This window comes from Chiroxiphia lanceolata, chromosome 1 (assembly GCF_009829145.1).
Source record: "Chiroxiphia lanceolata isolate bChiLan1 chromosome 1, bChiLan1.pri, whole genome shotgun sequence".
In the NCBI taxonomy this organism is placed as follows: domain Eukaryota; kingdom Metazoa; phylum Chordata; class Aves; order Passeriformes; family Pipridae; genus Chiroxiphia; species Chiroxiphia lanceolata.
In genome coordinates, this window is record NC_045637.1 from 107,202,208 (window position 1) to 107,222,650 (window position 20,443).

At 39.4% G+C, this 20,443-nt stretch overlaps 1 protein-coding gene across 1 annotated transcript in view; it reads right to left on the bottom strand.

Moving 5' to 3' along the window:
• Positions 1-4,974: 4,974 nt before the first annotated feature.
• The window catches only part of EPDR1 (ependymin related 1), a gene marked incomplete at its 5' end in the record, with an annotated part of 30,855 nt that continues 15,386 nt past the window's right edge, over positions 4,975-20,443 (bottom strand). The window contains 2 exons of the mRNA XM_032683833.1: positions 4,975-7,645; positions 10,459-10,667. Of these exons, the coding sequence (XP_032539724.1) occupies positions 7,455-7,645; positions 10,459-10,667 (400 nt within the window). The remainder of the gene's footprint in view (positions 7,646-10,458; positions 10,668-20,443) is intronic.

The window sequence follows — 20,443 nt, forward strand, 5'->3', positions numbered from 1 at the left end:
ATACTAAGGGCAATATCATTTTGGCAGTGTGAGCTAGCACAACGTGGAAATTAAATGGAAGGGAGCTGGGTGCTTTCAATGTCCAAATTCAGCAGCTCAGTTAGGAAAACTTTTCTTGGAAATAAAAGAACAGGGTCATAAGTGTTGACTGTTTCTTTCCACCAGCTAAAGATTATTTCATGCTTAATCTATCCACTCCAGCAGGAGACGCAAATGTTTGGTACTTCCTTGCGTTGAGCCTGAAAGGTCAAGTCCACCCAAGGCCTCCTTCCTTCTGCAGGGCACCCAAAAGCCGTGCACTGGTCCTCACGGGGCCATTAGGCACTGAGTGAACAGTGTCCTGTGAACAAACCCCATGAGTGCTCTGTTGGATTGGCCAGGTCTTTCAGGGATGTGTATTGCCTGAAAAGAAATGCTGATGTTTAGAAACCTTTTAATTTGGATTTGTCTGCCATGTCTTTTCTATAAATCCATAAAACGGGTTGAGAAGGGCATGCAAAGATGGTTCTCCATCTTCTTACTTTCTTTTCTTTGGGGTGTGGTTGACTGGTTTTGGGGCTACCAGTCTGCTGGCATACTTTAATTTTGCTTTGTCTCAGTTCTTTTTTCACCTTGCTCTTTCACTGCTGTTTTTCTTCCATTCTCACCTGCATGGAGCATGAACCTTACACATTTTTGAATGAGATTTCCAGTCTAGGATGTCCCAGCAGGCTGGAAACAGGAAAAAATGTCTTCAATTTGGGTAAGATTTGTCCCATGGTAAGGAATACTACCTGTTGCTCACAGCCTGCTCTGTGTTCCAAGTAAGCACTTTTGACTACAAAAAAGAAAGATCCCGTGCTGGCATAAAACATCATTTTTCTTTGGAAATCTGCAGAGTACTGAGCCTATGCACTAGTAAACACCATGCCTTTGACAGGACAGGGGTTGCAGGAAGAGGTAACATCTTTCATTAGCTCAGTTGGTATGGCTGGAAAAGTAGCCAGCTTTAGGCAAGAATTCCCATTGAAGTCTTCAAGAGAAGCTGAATACCAGTCAATGTAATTATTCAGAATTCTTTCCTCCTGAAAGGCTGCATTATCTTTTACTTTAAAGTAGAAGTTCGAAGGCTGAAAAACTTTATATTAAAGCTACAGATTGTTTTATAGATACAGATTTTGTTTCACTACAAATCTTTGGAACTTTCTACATACCGATTCTTACGATTTGTAGCATATAGATTTTTAATATAGCCATATAGTTTCTAACATTTTAAAATAGCAGTTAACAGTTAGTAAACCCCCTTTTCTCATACTTTGTGTCAAATTCTTGAAATTCTTCAAATTTTGTTTAATGTAATTTTCAAGGAAAAAGGCTTTAATGAGTACATCTTGTCTGGGACATATACCTAGAAGGACAAAATAAGACATCATTGTAGTCAAAGCAAACTAGAAGGCCTGGAAACCTTGGAGAAGCTCCAAAGAAGGCATGTGATGCTGAAGATGATAATGGTGAAGGAAGGGGTCTTGAGACCTCCGACTCAATTCCAGGGAGGCGTGCCAATGCGCAGACCTGAGGGGTTCTGGGGCAAGACAATTCTTGAGTTGGATGTATCCATTAGATATGATAATCAATTAGTGTTATAAAATTGTAAGAGCCCTATGCTGTGTGGTGTACTTACGTATTTAGTATGCCTAAAGCACTTTAATTAAAGACCTGCTCTTTATTTTATCTATATTAATATTATCTAGAAAGTTCTTTTCTTCCATTTTAGGCACCAGTACTATTTCTTTAATCCAAAAGATTTTCTGAAAATAACTAAGTTTTACAGAATGTCTGTAGAAGAATGCTGGGTGAAAACATCTGGTTTTCCACCCTTCTACAAAGCAACTGCTTGAGAATGAGCTATGGTCATGCATACAGAATTTATCATAGGATTTTACTTTAATAAAGTAAGAACAGTGTGGGCTGCCCAGCATATCTCCCCATTTCCTTTGGAGAGGTGTGGTGTATTTCTTGGGTGGTTAAGTGTCTACCTACAGCCTCTCCAGAGCCTAGAGTTTTAACACTGTCATCATATTTGGTAGTCACGTGGACCACCAGTAACAGTATCTGTGCTGTCACTCATCATTACTCTCAGCATTTCCACCTCCTGTGCTCTTACCAGTGCAAGCTTCTATGAGCATCAATAATGTTCTTCATTATACAAGCCACCGAGATACTGCAGCAATAAGCAAGGGCTGCTACCTGGTGCCAATAGGGTGGTAAAAAACCCCCCAAGTTCAGCATCCATATGATAAATTGCCCGCCCCCCAAAATTAACAGAGGCAGCTTTCATATAAAGAAGAAAGGAAAGAGCTGAAGAAATGACATAAAAAATTAATTTCAAAATAGCACAGCAGTGGGAAGATAGGAAGAGCTTTTCCCACCTCTTTGAAAACCCTACAGGAAAAAGACCTGCCAGGTCTGTGTGTGGGTACAGTGAGGTCCCTGACAGACCCTTGCTTGAACTGGGAAGTGGGGAATGAAGACAGGACAGTAGGGACAGGCTAAAGAGCATTGTCTGACCACCCGGGGGGCTGTCACAGACTGATGGACTGGGACAGGTGGCATGAGCACAAACCCCTGCCAGCCAGGCTGGGATGGCAGTGGCAGGGGTGATGGGAGCAGGCATGTGTTCTCCACCAAAAACAAAACTAAGGTGGTGGCCTGGCCTGAAGGATAATTTTAGTGCAGAGGGTGAAACCCTACCCTCTCCTTCAGCATAACATGGGCTGTGGTGTAGAGCTGGCAACTCAGCTGCTGCTGTTTCAGGAACGTCAAAGCTGTTTATCAGTGCTGGCCAAGCGTGGGAAAAACCTTAGCGGGGAGCGGGGTGAGCTCAGCAGGCTTTCCTTTCATTTCTTCTCCTTTCCTTTTGCTCACGAGTCCCTTTGCCTGGCGTCAACAAAGCCTGAGCTGAGCCCAGTAAACAGTGACGGGCAGGTGCTGAGTGCATGAGCAACACCCCCACGCATGGAGTGAGCGTGCAGGGGTGCAAAGAGCAACCCCAGACGTGTAACACTCAGGTGTAATTTTATTACACATTGGTAAGACAAAGGCTGGGAACCCTCCATGACATTTGTGCTACTGCACCAATGCCTCCAGGCCTTTGTGGGCTCCACTGGCTGAGGCAGTGATGTTGGCCCAGAGCTAACACAGTCAGGAAGGGGCAAGCAGGTGGAAAGCAGAATTACTGTTTCGACTTTGCAGAGCAGGAAAGAAAGAAGTCTGAAGCGGGTTCCCATGGACAGTGGTGAGAAGAGTAATTTTTCAGTGTTCAGAAGCAGCAGGCAGCATCCTTTTAAAGGCATGTATACTCCTGTAGGTAAACAGGCAGGTCATCAGTCACACACTCATGCCTGCAAAATGTGCACTGCTGGGCTATTTGTCTTTGTTTCAAACAAAATATCATACTGTAACTATGTGCATCATTTAATTCGGTATGCAGTTTCAGGCTCTTTGCTGAAACAGCCATATCAAACCACATGGATCTTTACCCTGGAGAGTGTTAAACCAGTAAACTCTCAAATTAGTGTTTGGAAATTTACTCTAACATCTTCTTAGCAGCATCTTATCATTCTTATCCCACATTTCTGACAGTTTTCTGGGACTGCCAGTTGGATCATAAGCTTTTCTTCCTCTCCCCTTACCAAATAGTAAATGCTCAGAAGTGTTTAAAAAGCCTTCCAAGCTTGCTTCATTTGTTCTTACGCCTGAGTGCAGATGTGGAGATTGAATCTGTATGTGTCTGAGTCCATGCTGTACATTCAGCCTCCTGGAAAGGTAGCTGATGGAGACCTCTGGATCTTTACAGTCAGAAACCTCTGTCTATTTGTGTGGGTGCTCTTTTGAAATCTTTACTCCTCATGGCTAGGGAGAAAGAAAGCAACTAGCTGATGATCTCCTGATCATCTCCTTTCTGTCATGTGGGAATGTCCTGCAGTTTGCCTCCAGCACCAGTTTGTGGCCAAGGATACAGGAAATGCTGGATGTGATGCAACAGCCTTGTGGAAACTTCTCATCTGTTGGTATTTTGGGATACCAGAAGTTGCACCTGAGCCAATGCTGGTCTTTCTGTTGGACACCTACACGTAGTTCAGCATATCTTGCTCACATTTGGTTATGCATGGCACTGCTCTTGAACTTGACATGGGACAGCTGGCAAAATTAAAGAGATCAAGTCCAGCTCAAATCCATCAGGTATTTAGGTGCTGACCTCCCGCTGAAAAACATGCAAGCGAGGGTGGTAAACAGTGTTTTGGAAGTGGACTTCACTGACATTAGGAATTAAAGGGTAGTGGGAAAAGACGTGCGAGATTACAAGGAGTAAGTGTGAACACTAGAATGAAATGAACTTCGAGATGAGAAACAGACTAATTGTGTTAGTGTCCCAAAATGAGAATACTGTATTGTTTAGAGATTTCTTGACTAAAACTTACTTTGACTATGGATTATCTTATTTCTTCCTACATTCTTCATAAAAGCTGGCATGCCCTGGTAAATGGCAGCACTTCCATGGTGTGCAGCATGGCTTTGAGCAGCAAAATATGTCCCTAACACTTGAGTTTAAGCAAACTGTTAAAATAGGAACGGAACCAACTGCCCAGATCTCCTCCCCAAACTCAAACTAAACCTTTCTTTGACGTTCAGGAATGTTTGGTTAACTCTAAATAAAACAATGCTGTGTTTCTACACATCCTGCTTTCAGCAAAGCCTCCAAGCAGAAACATAAAAATATGGCAGACAGATCTCTGTTTGCACTATTTCTGGCCCTGCTGAAACCAGGAAACACTGGAAATCTCACAAAATCAGCTTTGTCTCAGAGGCTATCCAGCTCCCAGTTTCTGTCAGTGTTATCCTGCAGAATACAATCTAACTCATGTACATACCAATTTATTATTAATTTTCCACCAAATAACTATGATAAACAAATTTCCCAGACTATCAGACATATGAAACCCCCATTTTTACTCAATTATGGCAGTATACTACACAGCTACCTTAAATTCCTTTTATCCTCATTCCTATTGAGTCATTGGCATAGTCGCATAAAGACAAAATGTCTCTTGTGGTATATGACAACAAACCAAAGCAAATCATAACAAAGATAACAAACCAGGCATACGCATGTTGTCCTTCATATTCAGTCCGTGGCTAATTTAAAATACGTAATCCTAAATTTTGTTGTTTGACATCTCTTTGACAACTCTCTTTATTGAATGCGTAGAGCATAAACATGAAGACAACAGCATTGTTTTAGAGGTACATATTTAGGCATATAAAATTGCCCTGTATGTCACAGCAAAATTTTTAAAGCACTTTCGAGTACCAGAATTTTGCAAATTTATATTTAAAGGAACATTTAATGTTATTGCTAGAAATTACATCGCTGTCAGCAAAACATAATACAAACACTCAGATTACCCAGCTATCTGCTAAACCGCAACAAAGCCATCCAAAAGGATACAGTACCACAACTTCATGTTTGCTAGCTGGATTTATTATATTTTCCAGATTCTAACAAGACACATATTAAGAAATGCATGTTAATCATTGTCCTAATGAGAACAATATGCAGTCAGCATTTAGGTTGACACAAAAAATACAGAAGGCGAGTACAGAATAAATGCACTCTAAATTCAAGGAAATCCAATCCTTCTTTCCACAAGTGTGTTTCAGTGAACTGGTCCTGTACAAGAGAAATTTTTTAATGAACTAGTTAAATTTCAACTGATATGTATATGTGCTTTCATTAGGCACAGGGTAAAGTAAAATGCCATTCTGACCACAACTCTGAAAGAAAAATAACCACTGTCCCACTTGCTTACGCACAAAAAGCTATGACCATATGAAGCACCAAAAGCCAGCCCAGCATCTCTCTTTCAGAGATATTGAACTTCCCAGTGTTGCACTGTTTACAGCCAGAGAACTTCTGGATCAAACAACTACCCAAAATGTATAAAAGGACAAGAATCTGTCTTTAAACTTATTTGCAAATAATAAATAAAATGCATGCCTTACAGAATAAACCAATTAATTTCATTCAGTAAAAGTGCAAAACCCATCACTATTCCACACTTCTGGGAGCCTGAAGGGGCATGAAGGTTTGGTTTGAATTTTCTAATGCAAAATATGTGTGCCTCCTGTACTTTTTTGGTTAGTTGCGCTTAATGAAACTTTCACTCTTTCCACCAGAAAAGGATGTGGAGATAATAAGATTTTAGATGCTGATGAAACAGCAAACAAAGCAGGCATCAATGTAGTGGATGCAAAAGAAAGCAAGATTGTCATGTCCGTTTAGACTGCAGCGCCTTGCTGCTGCACTGCACAGAGGTCATCTAAAACCTCTCCCTCCCATTCCTCTTTCCCACCTCCCTACGCAGGTCACACAACTCCGTCTTTCACTCCATCTGGACCACCAGGCACTGTGTGAAATATGATTTTGCCTTTACTAACTATGCACTAAGAACGGCCTTTTTTTCACATCTACCTGGAATTATAAAGCTGTTTTACACTCCGAAGAAAGACTTTTGAAAATAGCTACTAAATAAGTCGTTTAGAGTACAATACCTTTTAATCTCTTTGCATATGTTAAAGCTAGTATTGCCTTGAAAAGTGAGTGCTGAAGCAAAATATGACTGAAAAATATCTCATCGCATCCTACTGGAACCCTTCCCCAAAAATGTAGTAAATGAATGAAAACTTTGGCTTACTGGTTTTGGAGGTGTACCCCTCCCTCCTTCCCTTCTTTTCACACCATTGTCCCAAGAAACAGAAAAGTATTTTTTGCATGTCAGCTAGAATTACATGAATAAAGCTACTCCAGTTTCTTTTTAGAAAGAACAAAAATAAGCTTGAAAATTAGACTACCGGATTCCTGAAGAGTAGAAAGAAAAAAAAAACCAAACAAACAGAACACAAAGCAAACTAAAACCAAAAGAATAAATTTCCACAATTTTGATGTATATTGTTTAAAACAGTATTTTTCACTTAGGGATGAGGTTTTACTCAGCTCATGTTTCCCCTCAAGTCCCCAGAAGTGACAATAACATCAAACTTTTCCTTCTAGACATTATCTGTATTGCAGTCTGCTTATGCTTTGTTCTCTTGAAAAAATAAATAACGAAACCTTTGCAAAAGGAAAATCAACTACAGCTTAAATAAATAGTACCTAGAAATATTATCTTAGTGGTAGCTATACAACACTTCAAGTGCATCACTGAACAGATTAATGTGATTGAAAGAGATTTTTTGGGTTATATATTTCACTTAGTTGTATGTTTATGTTCTCTTTCAAGTGAAAACTTACAAATTCCCAAAAGAACAACAATTAGCTTGAACAATCAGGTTAGACATTGGCAGCTGACTATTAGCTAATAGTCAGCTATTAGCTCGGCTAATATGTGTTTGCCCAGGTCAGCCAGTGTCCATAATCAGCATTCATCTTTCATCCTTGTCAGCTGGGCTGTCTGGCAAGTGCTTGGTGGGGTAAACACCGAGGGGTCAGCAATGCCTGGATGTATATCAAAGAAGCGAGTGGAGGATGTCACCTTGTATTTCTTCGTGTAGGTTTCCTGTACTGGGTAACAGTCTTTGACGGTGTAAACGCCGACCCACGATTCCACTGCAATAAAACAGAAATGTGACTCCTTTAGGTGACAGGAATGAGCTCATGTGTCATGATGATGTCAGTCAAAAAAAAAAGGCCACTCCTGAAGCCAGGCCTACAGGCTGGAACTGCCCATAGTTCCATCCCTATGCATGGCAACACCAAGAAAGGCTACTAAACTGGTGTAATTTGACACCGTAATGATCTCAAACCTGAACATGTTGGTGCCAAGCACATTTCAAATCATGAAAACATCTTGGCATCAGTATGTCACCTTTCAAGTATACCTCTACTGAAGGACTCTTTTGTTTAGTTCCAGATTTAGTTATGTTCTGTGCAAGTCTGATTTCTCTCACTTCTCATGCCCCTTTCATGTCAGCAGTTACTTGCTTCACCAGTGAAGCAACAAAATGCTTTCTTTATCCAGGAAGCAAATTTTAGTGTCATCAGGTTGGGTAGCACTGCAACCTTTCACCTTATGCTCTGCTTCTGACAAGCTGAAAAGTGTGATTACTGAAAACCCATGGTCTGTTTCACAGTGGCTTTCAACACAGCCTTTGACACTCTAAAACACTTAGTTTCCCCAACCATGTAGGACATCTGATTCCTTCCCATGCACAGGAAGTTCTGCACTCACCTACCTAAGGAAGCATTTGTCCTCTGCTCTGCTGGGGACTTCTCTGCACCAGAACTGACAGCCTGCTTCTACAATTGTTGGTCCCCTATAATCTCACATTGATGATACTCAGCACAATTTTAATCCAAATAAATTAGACTTTGTTTCATTTTTTTCTGTCTGTGTCAAGCATAGAGGGTTTGTCTCATTAGAAGAGGAACATTTCCAAATACAACTCCAGTGCCTCAATCTCTTCTTTTAACTCTCTCCTGCGGTTTAACATTGTCTATTGAGATTGTCATTATTGTGTTATTCTTTTAAAATTCCTATTCTTTTCAAACACTCTATGGTGCAATAGTTATTTCAAGACTACACTCAATGCTGATCTCTTCCAGGTGTGTGATGTAGCAAGTCTGTCCCTTTTTTGACTTCAGTTTAATTTCATGAAGTGTTAATCCCAGAGGTGTTCCCTTGTTATCTTTCCCCCTTGTTCTCTGCCATCACCTCTACTTTCACCACTACGTTATTTTGGTAGTGGCAGCAATATTGTTGAGGTGGCTTCCTTCAAGTACCCTTCACTTTTCTATCTCTTTTATTAATCCCACCCACATTATCTGTGATCACTCTTCAGCCCTTCCATCATACTTCACTTCATCTCGTTGTTTTATGCATTTCAGATCCCTTATTAGAAACTGATGATGTTAAAATTACCTACTATGATCACAAATCAGTTCCTCTGAGGGATGCCTGGAACAAATTTTTCTAGTCACAAGGAAGCTTATTTTCTCTCACTCAGCAGCAATCACACACTTATTTTCTGTCCTTCCAGTATTGTGTAATATGCTGTACCACAATCACATTACTAGAAATAGAAAAGCTGGGACATGAAACATACATACAGTATCTAAAGAAAGGGTGGCAAGTTGAGCAAAATTTGAACATACCTCTCTGGAGCATGTTAATATACCAAAAAACTTTCTGACCTCAATGAATCTGGTTTTGAGTATACAAAAATGGATTAATCTTTTATTCAACAAGTCTTCTATCAGAATTTTGAATAAAAAATCATGGTAAAATATGATGCTACCAAGGCAGCCTATATCTCCCCTGAAACCTTTATAATTTAAACAGAAATATAAAATCCAAGCCAATATTAGCTTAAAGGTGGATAGGCAACTTCAAGACATTATTTTGATGAATTATCATACAGAAAAGCACTGGAGATACAAAATAATACAGGATAAAAAAATCACACCTAATTACCGAATGTATTCGCATACTAACTTCCACAAAAGTTCCGAAAATACCAGACCCGAAAAATAAAAATTCTTGGAGTAAGTGATAATTCGCCTCTTGTGGAATACCAGAGAATATGTCGACTGAGTTACAGAGGTCTAATGATCTTATCCTTCATTCTTGACTTCATTTTTTCTACTTTTATTCAAGAAAGAAATATTTTCCTCTGGCTAAATTCTCAGCTTCGTAACTAGCCTATATATTAGACATCTATAACTGTAAGTATTGCATTAGTTGAATAGCGGAATATATTTTTCATGGGGGTTTCAAAATTATTTTTATAGTTGTCTGGGTCATCAATAAACCATAGATGAATTGAAACCAATGTGCTAACAAATTGCTATGGGTTCAAAATCTAACATACCTAATATATCCATACCCTGGAAAATTCCGCTTACTTTCTTTTATGATGCAGGTGTTCAGCTGCCAAGTGCAGAACTAAGCCTTGAGAGCAGATATTTCTTACTAGTATAGTGGATAAGAAAATTTGGGCACATATTAAGGATGTCAGTGGTAGCAGAACCATGTGACTGACACCTACTTTGTTTCTATTATGCAGACTCTAGTTTGTGTGTGTCCCTAATTATAGTACCAATTCTTCTCTAGGTAAATTTTGGATACAGACTGCCAGATTCAGACACAAAATGGTGCTGTTCCATGCCAAAATCTGTATGATATGAACTACAGTACAATCAAGTCCCTTGAACATAATTAATCCTGCTGAGATATGGAACATTTTCTTATATAAAATTCATTGTTAATAAAATTACATGCTGTGCATAGGGCATTTTTATTATTTCTTCCAGAAAACTTTATAGAAATATGGAAAGCTGAGGTGAAACAGGAATAATTTTATTTTTCTCTGGGCAGCAGTGATATTGATTATTATTAAGATAAAACAAAAACATGCACATACATTTCCTGGCTGGTTTTCTGTCAGACCATTCCTGTACCATAACTTCATCTCCAGGTCCCCCAATGTAGTACTGATCTTCATAAGTTGAATTGGCAGGAATATCATATGGATCCCACGGCTCTGTCAGAGCAATCTTCGAGCAAAGCTTTGTAACTTGTTCAATCTGGAACATCACTCCATCTTTGTAGAGCAGTATATACTCAAAGAATCTGAAACATTAAGAAAAATCAGTTAATATACATAGCCTTTTTCTATACTAAGCAGGAGCTTTGCTGATATGTAAGCTTGCCTTTGACTTCTTAGTATAAGAACATTTTCACTTGCATTAAACTTTGCCAAACCTGGAGAAATGCTAACCAGTTGGGCTAAAATTTCCCATGCTGAAAGTTTGTCTCAGCTGACTCTTTCCAAAATAAATAAGTCAGGCTGAACCGGTTCAGCCATTTCTGAGAACAACAGAACAACTTTTCTGAGAACAACTGAGAGAAAAAACATGTTATTATTCCTAGGTTTTGTTTTGTTTTTTAATAACTGTTTCATTAAAAAGCTCTAGTGCCTCCATGTTTCGGAGAAAGGACTTAAAATTTTGGCAAGGGAAAGGTTTTTATTAAAAGTTGCCCAGATTTGGCTAAATTAGAAGCCGTTGAAAAAATCTGCTTGCATAGGCTGGATAGATTCACCTCTCCATGAATGTGATAGAGCCTTTTCCTGTGCTGGTTAGATGTGGTATCTGCCATCCTCACAGATGCTCCTCCATGGCAACCAATGTAGCTTAAGTGGAACGTGCCAGTAAAGGGGGAAGTACATGCTCCCAAGGGCAGAACTGAAAAGCTCTCCCTCCTAATGGTACAGTTTCTCTCTGGAAGCCACCAGACTCAAGAATCAGTGAAAGGAGAAAGCAGAGGAACAAAAAAGGTGGAGATAAGGAGAAGTGTGGAGCTCAATGAGCTTGAGAGGCCAGAAGGTGAGGTCAACAAAATGGATAGCTAACAAGGACTTTAGAACAATATTCTGTCAAGTCCGAAGGGACCAGGCCATGCTCTGAGGAGAGATGATAAGCATTTTCATGGACACTTTCATCTAGTTGCTGTTTATAATAGTCCAGTCTACCATGAACACTGTGGCTTTGCTTCCATATCTTTGAAAAGGACATAGTATGATCCTTACCTTCCAAATAGGGACAGAAACAGAGAGAAAAAGAAATCAAAATTATCAGAAGTATCAGCTGATTTTGAACACTCAACTAGAAACACTGGAAGCCTAACTTCTCCAGGGTGCTTTGCATTACCAATCAGAAGCTGTTTGAAGAGCATCTCAAAACATCCTCATGCATGTTCTGCACTTTTGCAAAGGACTGATGGATGTCACTTTCCAAACCCTCCAAAAATGTGCACTCATTATTAGAGGCTTTCTGTGAATATTTCATCTCAAGTATTTGGCTACAACCTACTGTTACGCAGTGACTCTAGAAAAAAGGAAGGGAGTAGCTTCATCTTGCCCTCTGCAATACTCTCTTTCTTTCTGTAATTCCTTGCTTCGGTCATAATGCTGCCTCCATTTCCTACAAAATGGCTTGAATGTCTTTTGACACAGGCATCTTCTACATCCTGAATCTGATGCTAGCCCCTAACACTATTCATCCTGTGCCATCAGCAGGATGGGAAGCTGGTAGAGAACATTGCATAATCCATGTAATTGAAGAGATGATACACAAAACCAAGATGGGACCCTACTCTGTGCTATTTCTCAACTCCTGCATGTTTCTCTTTGTAGTCCTCACATTCTTTTGGGGAGGCTGCAAAGTTTACATAATATACGGATGAAAACAAAACAATTTACGGTTTTAACTTTTGTACTACACAATTGCATCAGACAGGAAACACTTCGCCCACCACTGACATGGTGGCATTTAAAGGTTGCAGTATGAGAAGGGTCTAAGCATGGTTAAAAGCATCTAAGCAACATTCCCATAATTTCTTGATAAGATCATTTATCCAGCATGTGTCGAAACATAGGCAGGCTAAATGGCATTAGCCAAACTGAACAGTGACGAAGAATAAAAGGGGACAAGGAAGCTGACATGAGGTAAACTGGGGCCCATCTCTCACAAATGACCTTGCACAACATGTGAGGTAGCTCATCCAACTTTCTGAGGGAGTCAGTCACTGGGAACTTCCCCCAAATGAACAAGACTCACACAAAGAGGCTGACAAACTGCAAGACTATATATTAGCTTCTTCATGGTAAATTGTTCTCCTGCCCATATCTTAAAATATTCCTACTTCTGTCACGAGTTGTGCCAACCTAAACTCACCTCCCATGTTCTTAGTCAAAGACAAGGTTTCCACAGTCATGATACACTACTGAAAAATTCAGTATATTTATAAACTGTTTCCTTACAGAAACCTAAACCTGTGACCACATAGGGACATATGCAACTTTTTTATCACATTTAGTCCAGAGAACATATTCACAAGAACAATAAAAAACAATTAAAAAAAAAAAATCTGGTTTTCAACCAGACTCTAATGACTCAATTACTCCACAGCTGACTGCCCAGTAGCTCCCGTAAAAGTGGGATGGGAATTGCCTTACAGAGGAATCTATCAACATGTTTGAGGTATCTGAGTGATAATACAGTCATTTTGTGAACGAACAAAAGATCCAATGTATTAGAAAAGCATTGCAAACTACTGGGAATAAAAATTAAACTATTATATTTCTTCTAAAATTCTTACTTAACACTTAATTCACACAGAAATTTTACTCTCATTTTTAACAATATTTTTTTTATGTTTCCTTTTTCCTTATGCTTTCCCTTAGAAATTATTTCATGAAATAAATATCTTTTGTTCTAAATTTTGCAACCTGTGAATTGATATCATTGCATGAGGGACATGTGCCACCTTTACTCAAGTGAAACAGTAGTTCAAACTTTGACCTGACAAATGCATGTATTTAACTTCCAGCACAGGAATAGCCACTGTAACTTTGAAAGACGGCCTGAATACTTGCAGAAGGAGGGCCACAACCTGAAAGACTTACTTTCTTGACTTTGCCATCTTCCATGAAGACAGCAAAATGGGCATTATGGAACAACAAAGTAAAGAAGAATGAGAAAAATCCAAACAAACCAAACTCATCTCCAAGCATTTCTCTAGCACACATTCCGCAGAGTAAGAGGCTTCACCACCTACATTTTTGGTTCTGGGAGAGGCAGACCGAACATACAGGTAACAGACACCAGTCACGCACTTTGATATGCTGCTGGGATGAGTTCAGCCTCTACGTGGCAGGCACAAGATGAGAACTGCAGAGAGAGTGGCTCTGCTCACTGTGCATGGTAGCCCTGGGTAAGCAGGGGCAAGATTTACACTGTCCTTGTCAAATCCAGATGCACCTCACATCCAAGTTTTACAGATAATTGCTCTATGTTCTGGAAATTGCAAACACAGAAACCTAAGATTACACAGGATCTGAGTTTAACAACATTCTGTTGTCGCTTTATAAAGAGAAGTATTAACCAGCCAAAATGAACAACAAATTTTGCATGAGTATAAAAATTATAATTTTAAAGCAAAATACTTTAAAATAATAATTTTTTAAAATGTTTTTAATTTTTTTTTAACAGTCAAGTCCTAAGTAAACTGCCTTTATTTGTTTTCAGTGCCTGAGATTTCACTGGTTTTTTGAGGGAAACACAAAGTCCTCAAAATAGGTCTTGGCAAAGAAACAGGAGAGGAAATTATTTTCAATTAGTTTGGGGGTTTTTTTTTCAGAAAAAAGTAACATATTTGCAGCCTGTGCCCATCTCTAGCACTATTTTTAAAATAATTTTATTATTTTAATTGTAACTTCAAGAAAGCCCCAACCAGGTACCTCAACTACGCACCTTGAAACAGATTTGAAGAATTTAACTTGGACAAAATATCCTGTTTGCCTGACTGAGATTATTTCCCTTCCTTTCCTATGCTATTACACCCTGCCCTGTTCTATGCCCTTGTACACTATGCTTTTAATGGTCTCATGATCTGTAATACTCCCTTTGTCTGTGCCTGAAAATGGATAAATTCCAGCATTTAAAGACATACACACATTTTTGCTCCTATGCTTTAAAGAATTTCTTAACACTGGACCACATCCTGCACAAATAATTCCATTGACTTTGCTGGAAGTAATCATGTCACACAGGTGGGATACATGCTGCATTCAGTATTTTCTTCTCCTGAGCTAAGGAAGTATTTTTCTGAATAAGAGACCAACTGTGTTCAATGCAAAGCCAGAGTACCATTCCCACGAAAGCACGAGGTGAAGCACTTGTGTTGAGGAAATACTGCAAGGAGTGGGTGTGCATTCAAACACTTTCTTACCTCTGAAATTCCTCCTGAAATTTGGGGAGATAGTTAGAGGTGCCTCTCAGGAGACAGTCCAGATAACACAGAAACACTGACAGAGGCCTGAACCAATAAACTTATCTATTGACTTGTCTTTCAAGTGGGTTACTGTTCTGCATGTTATTAATGCAATCCAAAACAATGAATTATTTTTCAAAATTTGTCAGAAAAAAGTCATTAGTCTCAAGATCATGCTACCAGCTTCTTTTCAGGTGCTCAGTCTGCAATGAGCCCTGTGTCCTGTGCTGGGTCTTTCCCAGTCCTGAAGCATGCTAGCCTGCCCATCACCTAACACATCTACGTGTCTCCTAGAGTTTTCTTCTGCACTTCCAAAGGCTTCCTCATGAGCATCAAACCTAGAAGAAAGGAGCCACTTGCTGTCCAATTGCCATTGTAGTGACTCAGAGGAGCAGAGGTTGTGACAGTGGCATTGGCAAGACCCATGCGATATTCTGAAGAACATCGGACAAGGTCACTTTCCAGAGAGAAACAAAATAATGGTCTGAGACTGAGATTGGGTAAAAGAAATTTCCTTGTGTGCTAAATCTGGCTCTGCATCATTTTGCTCTGTGGCTTTGGACAAGCAACTTACAGCACAGGAGCCTTAAAATGCTGTTCCTGTTGGGTTTTTTTGATTGCTGTAGTACTGGAGAAACAAATCATCAATCACAAACCAGTTGTGTAAGGCATTGTATTAACAAAGAACAAAACCACAAATCCTGTTCCAAAAAAAAAAGGAACAATGGCTTTTGAAAAACAGACTTTCCTGTCCTGCAAAGACGTATGGGGTTTCATGTATCTATGGCTTTAACCTGTCAATTCAATTTTCCCAGCTGCAGCTCTTGTAACCTTAAAACTCTCACTCATGACAGCCAGGAGTTACATTACCTAGTATTATAAAGCAATTGAAAAATGGAAGCAAAATTTTATGTATTATTTGTATCTGAGATACTGTATTACTCAGCAGGAAACTGTATTTGCTATTTAGGATTTCAAGACGAGGTCACTGCAATTATTTCCAAGCTAACTTTTCTTTCTCTTTTGAGATTAACTGAAAGCTTGAAGCATCTTTCTGCCTTTGTGGTACTACTTAATTCTCTGCTGGTTCTGACTGTAAAAAGGCATTTTTAAATTATTTGAAAGAAGCTAGAAATATATTTAAGTAGAAGAAATTTCACTAAAATATTCCAAACAAATTCTCTGTTCTATTGTGCATGGACAGATACATCCAGATATGTAATTCTTGATTTATCTTGTATCCTCTTGATAAAATACCCCACAACAATATCACCATTTTTTACATATTTCTTACTGAAGATGTACTGGGAGAATGAGAACATTTACTAGAAGTGTGACTTTATAACCTCATCTTCTCAGGTCTTTAGATTAAGAATATTTCAAGGGAGCAAAGCTGCCAAGCAGACATGCAGACAGTTGATAAACACTCATCGGGTCAAGAACATTCATCTGCTCTGGCAAGCTCATTTCAAAATGGAGAAGCATTCGTTTTTCAGTATATTTCTGGGAACTCCTTTCATCTTTCCCATGAAGCTTTCGGTAATTTCAGACTTGTGTTTTTCTTCTGGTGTATCAGACCTCAACAACAACAGTAATTTACCATATTTGATCTCACATGTTTGGCAGTGGTGCAGGAGTATGGTATATTGTACAAATACAGTACTGTGCAAATACATGTGACAGTAAATGTAATCTGATATTGTGTAAAAGCATTATTTTTTAGTCTGACTTAAATCACTCATGGATTGTAAAGGCTTTTTTTTGTGGGTTTTTGTTTTTTTTTTTTTAATTTTAAAGGCAATCAAGCCCACTGTATCAGGTATCTAATTAGCAAGGTATATGAGGAACTTTGCCAGCACTACCAGTTTCTGAAGCAGAGAGAATTAGTCAATTTAAATCCTGTTAATTATGAAGTTTGTGCAGAAAGAAAATCTTAAATACAGCAATCAAACACTGTAAAGTCAAAGCTACACCAGCTAACAGATGACATGTTTTTGTGAATTTAAGTATGAAACTAAATTAAAAAAAAATGTAATTTCTTATTTTAATTGTTTCCCCATAAATTAGCTTAGCTAGTTTGGCAAATTCTAAAGGAAATTAAGTTCTTTGGCAAGAATGCTGTTTCCCCTGCTGTCCTTTTTTGGCTATTTTACACTCTTTAATAATCCACCAAGCCGCACCCCTGAGAACAATGTATTGCAATTGAAGTTGAAATTCAGAAAAACAATAAAGCATTGTGTTTAAGGGAGGTGTGTTTTGCAAGGGGCTAGAAGATGCACTGTACTTAACAGGAAGCATCTGTGTGTTTCCATAAGTAATAGTATATTCATGAACTGGAGCCCTTGGTAGACACCAACATAGCTCAAAAAGAAAGGAATGGAAGATATGACCAGTATACCATAAGCTTTCTAATGAATCAATGGAATCACCTCCTAGGGACTGCGGTATATACTAGCAGAACCACATGATATCAAAATACACTTGAGGTCAGAGATTATTTTCCTGTTCTTGGGTTTGTAAAAAAGTCTAGTACAGTGACACTTCCATGAGTAAGTTAATAATAATAAAGGTTACTGGAAAAGCAGAGCAGGGCTTAGAGGAGACCAAAAAGACTGAGGAAGGCCAGGACTCACCTCTCAATATATAATAAAGACCTTAGAAAAGACAGAATAATAAGGAGGGAAATGACATGGAAATGCTCTTTTGAGAGTGCAGTTATTTTAAGGCACTCTGTCAGCTTGTAAAGACATAAGAAATAGGAAACAGAATTTTAACATATAGAGAGCGCCCGAAAAAACATGGTTACAATGACTGAGAGTATCTCCAAAAAGCAAAAAACCAAACATATCCCAACATAAAAGACATACCTGTGTTCCTGTTTTTAATTTTACCTCTAGAGACCAGTCAGGAGCCTGCAGCTCATGCCACAGCAGCTGGAAAGCCCAGGAGCAATGGTGGCCAAGCCTCCCACCCTGTATAAATGGAGCCCTCAGGGAGCACTAAAGGACAGGGCAGGTAAACCAGACGTGGGGCAGCAGACCACGTGGAAGGATGTGCAGGAAGGGTCCTGAAGCCAGTCCTGTTTAATATCTTTATCCATGAACTGGACAAGGGGATCAAGTGCACCCTCAGTAAGTTTGAAGATGACACCAAGTTGGGCAACAGTATTGATCTGCTGGGGAGTACAATGGCTCTACAGAGGGATCAACAGACTGAGGCCAATGGTATGAGGTTCAACAAGGGCAAGTGCTGGATCCTGCACTTGGGTCACAATAATTCCATGCAGTGCTACAGGCTTGGGGAAGAGTGGTTGGAAAGCTGCCTAGTGGAAAAGGACCTGAGGTTGCTGGTCAACAGCCAGCTGAACATGAGCCAGCAGTGTGGCCAAGAAGGCCCAGGGCATCCTGACTTGTATGAGAAATAGTGTGGCCAACAGGACCAGTGCAGTGATCGTCCCCCTGTACCCAGCACTGGTGAGACTACACTTTAAACACTGTGTTCAGTTTTGGGCCCCTCAATACAAGAAAGGCATTGAGGTGCTGGAACACATCTTGAGAAGGGCAAGAAAGCTGGTGAAGGTTCTGAAGTACAAGTCTGATGAGGAGTGGCTGAGGGAGCTGGGGTTGTATAGCCTGAAGGAGGCTCAGGGGAGACCTTATTGCTCTCTTCAGCCTCCTGAAAGGAGGTTGTAGTCAGGTAGATGTCAGTCTCTTCTTCCAGTGAACAAGCGATAAGACAAGACAAAATGGCCTCAAGTTGTGCCAGGGGAGGTTTAGACTGGATATTTGGAAAAAATTCTTCATCAGAAGGTTTGTTAAGCATTGGAACAAGCTGCCCAGGAAAGTGATTGAGTCACCATCCCTGAAAGTATTTAAAAGACCTGAAGATGTGGAGCTTAGGGACATGATTTAGTGGTGGACTCTGTAGTGTCAGCTTAACTGTTGGACACGATGATCCTAAAAGTCTTTAGCAATGTAAAAAATTGTATGATTCTAATTGTCAGATTTATCTGGAGTTTTCACGTCTTTCTCTTAATCAGGGTCTGAGACAGGATATTAAATTGGATCTGCCCCATATGAGAACATCTATTTTACACATCAGAAAGGTGTAGCAGAATGAAGTTCCTTAATCACAAATAAATAAACTTACATACTCTCCTTTTCCAGACACACACTTTAGAATAAAAGAATAAAAAAATATGAAAAATCATTTTTTCAACTAGAAGTGGGTACTGCAGGTTCTTACACACCTCAACTTCTGTGTATAAACAGAGAAGGATCTTCAGACACCATGAACAGGGACTACATGAAATTCAGGAGGCCTGTAATGATCTTCATTGAGATTGTAAATGCCATCATTCATATACTTGGCCAGTTAGCTGCTTTTCAGTATGCATTCCTGTATAAAAGGTAATGATGAAGAAGTCTGAGGAACAGACTGCCCTTTGGAACAGATGGGGAGGAGGTCCCCATTCTGATAGAGCAAACTTTTCTTTCACAATGGAATATTCTCTGGAAAAATTTGTGAGGATATGTGGTTGTACCAGATCGCTGCCCCAATATGTAATGATTTCCACCTTCCATCTGCAGTGATTTCCTTAAGAGGAATGATTCAGGTCTTTCAGATATCTGTCCAATGTGAAAAATAAAAACCACTGCGTCTGTTTTCAAGGGAATTTGGAAGTTAGGCCAGACAATCAGACAAAGCTGAGTACACTTCAACTTTCTAATATCTCTATCCAAAGATCTGAGTATAGCTTATTTTTAAATCAACTTTGTGAAAGACGGAGATTCACTTCACTGGAAATAAATGCAATGCAAAATCCTGGCACCGAACTTCATTCTTCTTCCCCACCTTCAATGTAAAATAACTTCTTCATTTCAACCAGAAGTCTATGTGCAGGTCTTTTTCTTCTTCCTTCAGCAGCTATCAATCAAAATATATAATATTGTTAGCTGAGTGCATAAATTAGTGGCTGGATTCAAATACAATGTGTCAGTATGGCAAAATTCCAGGTGGAACTGACTGAAAGCATGCAAAACAGAAGAATTACGGGAAATAAGGGCATGTCTGTGTGAAAGAAAACATATAATTAAGGAAGATGTTAATTGCTCCCATGGTTGTAAAGGAAATGGCATTTTGAACACATATCCATTGAGATGTGGTACAGTACACAGTAATGATTCAGAAAGGGAAATTTACAGTTCTGTGTCAATTAAGGAAGTCATTTACTCCGCTCTGCTTAGCCCTGATGAGGCCAGAGTGCTGATGCTGCTCCTGGTTTTGGATGCCTCACTTAAGGGAGCAGATAAACAGATGGGATATAGTCCAGAGAACAGCAAGAACAGTGTGATGTTTAAGAAATAGGACCTGTGAAGAAACTGAGCATGTTTAGTCTACAAAAGCAAGACTGATGTAGGATCATAAGCTGGCCAGTGTACAAAAAGCTAAAAATTAATACCAACTGTTCTCCATGTTACCTGAAGCAAGGAGGGTTTACTTAGGAGATAACTCTGAAAATGTTCGTATGTCTTCTAACATTCCAGCTTCTAACAACCAGCTTTTACAAGAAC